This window comes from Poecilia reticulata, chromosome 21 (assembly GCF_904066995.2).
Source record: "Poecilia reticulata chromosome 21, P_reticulata-male-v2, whole genome shotgun sequence".
Taxonomy (NCBI): Eukaryota; Metazoa; Chordata; class Actinopteri; order Cyprinodontiformes; family Poeciliidae; genus Poecilia; species Poecilia reticulata.
Genome location: NC_088850.1, coordinates 8,794,743 through 8,803,765, shown reverse-complemented (window position 1 = coordinate 8,803,765; position 9,023 = coordinate 8,794,743). Strand labels below are relative to the sequence as shown.

Sequence of the window (9,023 nt, the reverse complement as noted above, 5' to 3'; positions counted from 1 at the left end):
GAAGCATCATGCTGTGGGTATGTTTAAAAAAAAAACTAAAATAGGGAAGATGATCAACTATAGGGTTGATGTGAATATGGAGTCCGCTAAATATAGGGGAATTCTGGGAAAAAACCTGTTCAAGTTTGCAAAAACAGAAGAGGATCGGCAAAGCAATGAAAAAAGACTGTTCTTCATCCAATTTGACTGAGCTTGAGCTGTTTTGCAAGAAATGGAGGAAGGATCTGTTTCTATATATGAGAAGTTGGTAAATGTACAGAAGAAGATAAAAAATCTTTTTCGAAAAAGTCATTATTCATATTTCCCGTATAGAGACTCCAATTTTCGTTCCACCTTCCTTAGAAGGCCATAAAGGGGGATAGTAAGAGTTTTACCTGGCAACCAGCCTCGGCTCGTTAGAGCAGTGTGCATCTGGAAGTTGTCGCCATCATAAGTAGCTAAATGTTGCAGCTAGCTCTCAAGTCGTCAGCCGTTGTGTTCGAAGAAACATTATCTGACACAGTTAACTGCTTTTTCTGTGTCATATCGATGTTTTGTGAGCTGTTATGATGTCAACAACCAGTAAACGCGATTAGTTCTGTTGCAGTGTTGTGTCGTTTTCTCAAAACCAACAGCAGGATCTATTTTCAGAGCACACATTAGCAGGCTGGAGTCTTGAGAGGCAGCAAAGGGGCGGTGGGCTGCTGAAACCGTTGCTGGTTAGCAACGAGCTTGTTTTTTTAGCTAAAGAAAGAGAAATCGTTAATACACGTTTTCAGGAAACAAAAACCATCCGCTTTGAACGTTGCTGCAAACTAAGCGGTGGTTTTCTGCTCTTTAAGTTCGTAACTGACCATAACCAAGGAGCTAGCAGCGTCAAGGCTAGCCGTCTCTCCGTTGAGAAACCTGAGATTTAAAGCTAACAGGACTTAACATTCTGCCTGGATTGGTCTGTAGCAGTGAGACTCTGATAAACTGGAGCTGCAATCGTCAATTTTGTCGTTTTTTACAGGCAAGTACTGCTTTATAAAGTATGTTCACTTCTGTTTGAGATACGTTTATCTGTCAAAGCCAGATAATTAATGCTAACTTCCTCTTACTGCTGTCGTCTTCATAAACTACTTGTCATTCTCTTCTTTAGGCTAGTTTTAAAATGTGTAGAGCTCACTTTAGAGGTAATGAATACGTTTATGTTATGATTTCTATTTTACGTAGCAGGCTATTGGGCCTGACAGCGGAGAAGATGTCTGAAGGAGAGAGCAGGCAGGCCCCGGATCCTGCCCAGGAGACGAAGCCGGACTCGGGGGCAGCTGCGCCCGCAGGCCAAGCGGTGGCATCCGTGTCGCCGCCGGTGTCCACGGTGACCCAGCCTCCTCCCACTGCTGCCACGGAGGACGAGGAAGAGGAGAGCGAGGATGAGTCAGAGATTTTGGAGGAAAGCCCGTGTGGACGCTGGCAGAAACGCAGGGAAGAGGTACGTGTGACTGAGCATCTTCATTCAAGTTTGCGCAAAACTGGGAAGTTTATCTTTTGAAATGGAGAGGGGATTTGTTGGGAATTGGATCTATCGACATGATCTGGAACTAATCAAACTGTTGATAATAGAGAAATAAAAGAATGATGACCTGACATAAACAGTTACAGAGCTGCTGTTCTGCATTAAGTTATGGCACAGAGGTGTCTGCACTAATAAAACCAAGAAGGATTGCAAGCAGATGATGGTTTACTACCTTTTTTGTGCTTCAAAATGCAGAAGTGCAGTGCACCACATTAAACTATCTTTTTTTTTTTTTTTACAAGTTTAATTTCTTTTTAAAAAGTGTCTGCATTGCTATTTATTGTGATTATACAGCTGTTTCTTTGACCCACACATCCATTTTCTGTACTAGTTTAATCCTCGTCACATAATGTGAAAAACGAATCAGAAGTAAATACTTTCAAGATACTAAACCAAATCAGATAGAGTTTTGTCTGTTTACCACATTTTAGCGTTCCTTTTATATTTGGTGTGGAGCAGCTCAAATAGTCTCTTGTAATCACCATCGTTTTGATTACTAGCTGCGATTTAATGACTCACACGCCGGTGCTCTAATCGTTTTTCTTTCCCTCATTAAAGGTGAATCAGCGTAATGTGCCTGGGATCGATAATGCTTATTTGGCCATGGACACAGAGGAAGGGGTTGAGGTGGTGTGGAATGAAGTCATGTTCTCAGAAAGGAAGAACTTCAAACTGCAGGAGGTAAAATGCGTTAAAAAGCGTCCAATGTTAAAATGGTCAGACTTGTTACTGTTTACACGCTACCAAGGGAGAAGATGTTGCTGTACGGCTTTATTAATGCAGACAGTTATGTGTTAGCGTTTTAGAAATTACACTGTCCTTCAGAGTGCCTGTCAACATTTTTCTCCAGTGAAAGATCCGGTCTCTAGTTATGGTGCGTTCACCGACAGGGAAAATTAGTTGAAAGGTTTGGGTTACCAACCTTCTGGCCACACGTTTCCAGTTAATTTTTAGATTGGGTTGAAGACCTCAGAGTTGGAATGTTGTCTTTGAGGGTGTTCGGTGTAGGACAACATATTGAATGCAGCATAACTAGCATAACAGCAGAAGTTGCATTTTATTTTTGACCGATTCGGTGAAAAATGGCAGGGAAGTAAAATTGAGTGTAGTCGTCTTATCTTTTTTTTTTTTTTTTTAAACAACTTTGTACTTAAAAGTAAAATTTTTCTCTTTTATATCACAGGAAAAGGTGAAGGCTGTGTTTGACAATTTAATCCAGCTGGAACACTTGAACATTGTGAAGTTCCACAAGTACTGGGCAGATGTGAAGGAAAACAGAGCCAGGGTATGAAGACATGTCACTACTACTTTTATTTTTTTAAATCACATGGACAAAACGTTCATCTTCGTTTTGATTGTGACATATAATTTTTTGCAGGTTATTTTCATCACTGAGTACATGTCATCAGGCAGTCTCAAGCAGTTCTTGAAAAAGACAAAGAAAAACCACAAAACCATGAATGAAAAGGTCTGAAACGTTCGACTGCATCGCCAGATGTTCAAATGCCTCAACTTTGAAATTGGCTTTATAACTCGGATTGAAAATACAAATCCTGTTAAACCTGTTTTTGTTTTTCTTTTAAACATGTTTTAGCCAAGAATTCATTTCTGCTGACCTGTTTGCTTTCTGACAGGCCTGGAAGCGCTGGTGTACGCAGATACTGTCTGCCCTCAGGTTAGTTAGCAGTAATTAGACGCACACTGTTTCTGAACAAGTCTTTACAAGGAGCTACAACTTTGATAAGTCAGCTCAGCTATTTCGTAACGCAGCGTAACATAAACATGAATAGAATATTGATTTCAATCCAGGTTTAGGTGTTTATTAAGGTGGCCACTTGTATAGAAATCGTCGTAACTATTGTGCGTTCGCCTCCAGTTACCTGCACTCCTGTGAACCTGCCATCATCCACGGCAACCTGACCTGCGACACCATCTTCATCCAGCACAACGGCCTCATCAAGATCGGCTCGGGTGAGCCTCGTCTCAAGTTTTCTAGAATTAATACGATCGGTTTTCTGGGCTCAAGTCCGGTGCTGTGTGTCTCTACAGACACAGTTTACAAAGTGTTCTCCTTTTTGCCCTCTTCTAGTTGCCCCCGACACCATCAATAACCATGTGAAGACCTGCCGGGAGGAGCAGAAGTGCCTCCACTTCTTTGCTCCAGAATATGGAGGCAAGATCCTGCCGAGTTCAAAATACCGTCACGCAGCTCTGTGCTGTTTTTGTTTTCTTTCTCTCATATGAATTTACCTTTTTCGGCTTCCAGCTGTTGCCAATGTTACCACAGCGGTGGATATTTATTCCTTCGGAATGTGCGCCTTAGAGGTGAGAGGCAGTGAGATTCGTGTTTTCGACAATTTCTTTCCAGTGTTCTCTTTTTAAATAATGACTAGTAGCGAGAGCAAGTACACTGTTCGCTCATGTTTCGCATGTTGGGTTTGTACGGGTCTTGAATTCCTTAAACGCTTGAATTTCAATTAGATGTTTTCAAGATTTTCAAAGTGCTCTGCTTGATTTCTGTACAAAAAAATGCTAACATTCAGACGTCAAAGTTTTGTAATGAAGTGAAATCTAACGTTTGATTAAAAGTCTAGATTTGGAAAATGTCATTTACAGTTGAGGCCAGATACTTAAAGATAATAAAAAGATGCATGCAGATTTATTTGAAGCCATTAGTCTAAACTCTTTTTGTTTTAGGTTAGTTAGAATTACCACAATTATTTCTATTTACTAAATGCCAGAATGTTTTTTAGAGATTTTTTTTTAACTTTCTCAGACCAGTCAAGTTTATAGGGTGTATGTAAGAGCTAATTCAAAACATAAAATGTCGCTATATTTTAATTTACTTGGTGCCAGTAGTGGACTAGTACAAGATAACTTTGAAAACTTGATGTGTGTGAACCCTGATTTATACTCCTTTTTTTTTTTTTTGTCCATTCATTTTGTCAGATGGCTGTTTTGGAAATCCAGAGTAATGGAGATTCGTCGTATGTGTCCCAAGAAGCCATAAACAGTGCCATTCAGTCCCTAGAAGACCCGCTGCAGCGGGTCAGTGAAGAACTGCAGCTTAAGACCTCAGTCAGCTTTAGGAGCACCAACTCTGCATCTTATTATTTTCCGCCTTTCTCACACGTTCAGGAATTCATCCAGACGTGTCTGGAGGTCGACCCGAGCAAAAGACCCACAGCCAAAGAGCTGCTGTTCCACCCCGCCTTGTTTGAGGTGCCCTTACTCAAGCTGCTAGCCGCACACTGCATCGTCAGCCACCAACGTACGTCGGCACACACATTCAAACTGTGTTATACGTTTACATTGTTATTACGTTGTTTTTTTTTTTAAGTTGCTTTGCTTATTTGCACTTTCTGGGTTACAGAATTATTTCCTGCTGTTGGAGTCTGAAGCTGCTCAGCTGTAAATCTGTTAGCGCTGAGCTGGAATTAAACCTTCAGGATTTGTGGCAAACATTAGATCAGTGTTGAAAGACATTCTGTATTGTTGCTGCATTCTCACCAATCTTAGCCTAAATCCTACAAATTGTGACTTTTTATAGTTTGTTAATGAGCACTTTATTGTTGGGTATGAGGACCAAACCTGCACACAGTTATACAGTGTTTTTTGCTATATGTGAAAAGATTCAATGATGCTGACTTTGTTGCAGGTTTTTGTTGCACTAATGATAATGAACATAGCTACTGAACATTCTTAAGTACAGATTTTAAACTTAAAAAAAAAAAGAAATTCCCATTCCAGACTGTGTAGAAACCCTAAATAGAGATCAGCAGGAAAATCAGAGCAGATTGGAGCCTTCAGGAAGTTCTGGAAGTGCAACCAGAGCTATTTTTTAGTTTGTGAATCAGCTTAAGACGAACTTCAAGCCTTCCATCTTCAGCTTTCTTTCTGTGAGATTTCCGTTTTCGTTTCTGCAGATATGATTCCAGAAAACGCTCTAGAGGAGATGACGAAGAACATGGACCCCAACCTGGTCATTGTTGAAACCAAGAACGGAGTTCAGATGAAGTAAGTCTTTCACTTTGGAGATTAGTTGATTGCAATTTTTGACTCTTGATTTTGAATTGATTACAGACAGAATCTTGTGTATAAAAACACTCGTAGCTACAAACACCACAGGTTATATTTGTTGTTTCCCCCCTCTTCTTATCAGGCTCTCTCAGTTTCCTGCATTAGAACTGGACAAGTTCCTGGAAGATGTGAGGTAATAGCAGATTTGTTTTGCTAATCTAGTTTCTAAAACACTTTAGGTTTCAGTTGGTTGGAAACGTCTTAAACAACCGTTTGGATTTGAGTACCAACATATTTACATCTGGTATTTCTCATGATATTACTTACTGTGAACATGAAAAAATTCTTAGCATGATATTTTCATTTATGATGATACATTTCAAGGAATGATTTCTGAAAACTAACACTATTCTTTGGAGTGTTACTTTGACTCTTCTCCACTGGGAAAACATGATTGAATACAGTTATTATTTGATGTTTACTGATTAAAATCAAACTTCTTTGTTGCTGATGTCCTGAAGAATCAGCAAGGAAGTTGTGAGTTCTTCTGTTTTTGTCACTTTTATTGTTAATTCTGAAGCTCTGACGTTTTACTGCTTTCCCTCTTCGTGTTATCAGGAATGGGATTTATCCGCTGACCGCTTTCGGGATGCCCCGTCCACAGCAACCTCAGCAGGAAGCCGTTAAGTCGCCCATCGTCCCACCTTCAGTCAAATCCCCAACACCTGAACCTGCAGAGGTTGAGACCAGAAAGGTGGGAACTGCAGACCTCAGACCCTTCTAAGGCATCAAATTCACATGGTTTTCTTTTTTTTTTTTTAGACATCATTGAAAGGGAGAAGTCAGAGAGTTAGGGGGAAAGTGAAAATAACTGAGCTGCTGTGTCAAATCGGTTTGTTCAGGGCAATGAAAAGTGTAAACATTAAACATTATTCTCTAAAGATCAAGTTGTTTTGTCCGGACACGGATTGCCGTCTTACTCTGCTCTCATTATTTCATGGCACAAATATACAATGAGTCTCAAACACGTTTCCATTTGTGCTGCCAGGTCCTCCAGATGCAGTGTAACATCGAGCCTGTCGATGAGGGCACCAAGCATCACGTAGGTTTCAGTCGAGGGGCAAAGAGGGGAAAGGTTTTTGTGCTCAAATTATATTGACTTATTTCTTTTTCCTTTCAGCTGACGTTGTTGTTGAAACTTGAGGATAAACTAAACAGGCACTTGAGCTGTGATTTATTACCAAGTAAGTAAGACTTAACAAAATTTTCTCGATTCTATGGTTTTAAAATAATTTGGGTGCTTGCACAGTCATTGAACACTTATGATTTTGATTTATTTTGGCTGCAGATGTTTGTTGTTTTTTTTTCTTCTAAATTAGCATCTGATAGTCTGGTAGACTTGGTTCAATTGGGGACCAGAGTGTCAACAGTAGTTCCATTTTTAACTGTTGCAGTTCACTTTCACAGTGTCAAATTAACCAAACCCTTTGAAAAAACCTGTTCCCCCTCTTGCCTGTGGTGGCGCTGCACCAAAAACCACTTGAGGAAAAACACAAAAACCTCTGAAGAAGATTCAGATTGTTTGATAAAAGACTACGAGCCATTTCTCCTGCTAGCATTACGTGTTTGTTTTGGTTGAATTTACCCAGAATGCCAGGCACTATAGTCTGCTTCCTGGTCTCCGGTCCAGTTAGCATCAGAGTTTGATTACATGTTCAAACCCCTGCCAAACGAACCGGACTCTCTAGTCAAATGAACTTAGAGAAGTTGGTAGTGAGAGGAAACAAGCCACTGTTATCGGTGCACCTATATCATGTTTCATAAAAAAAAAAAACTTTAATTTGTGATCGCTTTTGTTCTTTTGCACAGATGAGAACGTTCAAGAGCTGGCCGTGGAGCTCGTCCAGCTGGGATTCATCAGCGAGGTGAGCAGAGAGGACTCCGATTCTCTGTGGCAATCCCAGGTGGGATCCTTCTCACTTCGTCTTTTCGCCGTTGCAGGGCGATCAGCCGCGGCTCGCGTGCGTTCTCGAAGAGGCCTTCTCCAGGTTCTACAGCCGGAACGACTCTCTCAATCCGGTGACCGTTTCGTCGTAGCCGAGGACTCGCCAGGCCTTCTCTGAGCCCTCCTCGTCCTCCGCAGCAGGACTAGCTTTTCGCTTCACGTCGACATCGCTGTAAAAGCTTTAGTGAGAACTGAGAGGGCAGCCTTGGTCTGACTGCAGATCCTGCAGCGTCTTCTTGTATCTTCTAGGGGGAAAAGCTGCCACTAAGTGGTTGTTGGTCTCTCTTTATTTTTATTTTTAATTTCTCCCGCCACATACAGCCATCTTCTTGTCTTCTGAAAGAGGAAATTGTAATTTGCCTAATGGAAAGTACAGATGTTTTATTTCTTTCAGTGGTAAGGAAATGATAGAAGAAAGCTAAATCAAATGGATAACAGCAGTATTTTCCTTAAGTCAGTGTTGTAAGTTGCATTTTAAACTTTTTTTTTCTTTTTTCTTTTTTTTCTTAAATCATTTAATGGAGTTGTGCGTCTGTCTGCTGTCCCGACAAACTGAAGCGTGTGTTTATAGTGTTGTGAGCTTAAAGTCTGGTCGTTTAAACTTTTGAGGTTCCTGCTGACCTCGGATCAGTTTCAGGTGGAAAACTAGGGAAGAAACATAAGCAGTTTCAGTTTTGCTTTAGAGTTCCACTATCACACATGCAGTCATAAACCCTTCAGCTGCAACACAATCAGACAAGCAGGTTAAGATATATATAAAAAATCTATTTATTTGTGTGTCTCTCTTTGACTGATCTATTTCACTTCCAGCACAGAGGCCGGGGACTGATTGTATGCTTTAACTCCCTGTTTTTCTTTAAATCAAGCTGTTTAGTTTCTATGAAAAATGACCAGAGTGCAAACATTGCAGCACTCCTCAACACCCAGTTCTCTTTAGGTCTTATTTCTCACTCAGTAAGTTGGTGTGATCAGTTTTCAAGTTCTGGATTTTCACCGGTGAATACGCATTTGGTTCTTGGTCCAAAAGTAAAAGCGATGCATGGAATCCGTTTTCGCTCATCAGGAAGTAGATTTTGTTGCCCTTCAGTTACTGGCTTCAATCCACTTCTGTCGGATGAGTGGACATTTTCTTTTGCTCCTTTTCTTTTCGTAAACTTGTCCAGCCGTGGGCTCTGGCTTGCGCGCGGCGCTGGGAGGGAACATCAAGATGTCTGTGAGCCTGAGCTGCGTCCTCCGCGCTGTGACTACCTCCTGACAGGGTCTGTAGATACGAGTGTGGGACTGCCTGGCATGCCTGTAACCATCATGTGCTCTGTATGCTGGACACCTTGCTGTTTCCACAAAGCTTTTACCCTCTTTTTCACTTCCTCAACTAAAATGGTAATAAAAAAAAACAAAACACATTATCTCCACCTGACGTGTTTGACTCTTTTTTTTAAAAGCTGTGTAAAAAGCAGAGTT

At 40.9% G+C, this 9,023-nt stretch overlaps 1 protein-coding gene across 2 annotated transcripts; it reads left to right on the top strand.

The window, feature by feature from the left end:
- Positions 1 to 385: 385 nt before the first annotated feature.
- Positions 386 to 8,974, top strand: nrbp1 (nuclear receptor binding protein 1). Of its 2 annotated transcripts, none has more exons than XM_008397534.3 (18): positions 386 to 991; positions 1,198 to 1,453; positions 2,096 to 2,218; positions 2,721 to 2,822; positions 2,916 to 3,005; positions 3,172 to 3,212; positions 3,414 to 3,508; positions 3,627 to 3,710; positions 3,804 to 3,862; positions 4,487 to 4,585; positions 4,676 to 4,808; positions 5,464 to 5,554; positions 5,700 to 5,750; positions 6,176 to 6,311; positions 6,606 to 6,659; positions 6,738 to 6,801; positions 7,427 to 7,482; positions 7,559 to 8,974. In XM_008397534.3, exons 2-18 carry the CDS (start codon positions 1,223 to 1,225, stop codon positions 7,652 to 7,654), a joined length of 1,605 nt encoding a protein of 534 aa, XP_008395756.1. In that variant the 5' UTR covers positions 386 to 991; positions 1,198 to 1,222; the 3' UTR covers positions 7,655 to 8,974. The 2 variants fall into 2 exon arrangements, with proteins under 2 accessions (XP_008395756.1, XP_008395757.1); XM_008397535.3 differs by having other exon boundaries at positions 1,195 to 1,453.
- Positions 8,975 to 9,023: the final 49 nt, after the last annotated feature.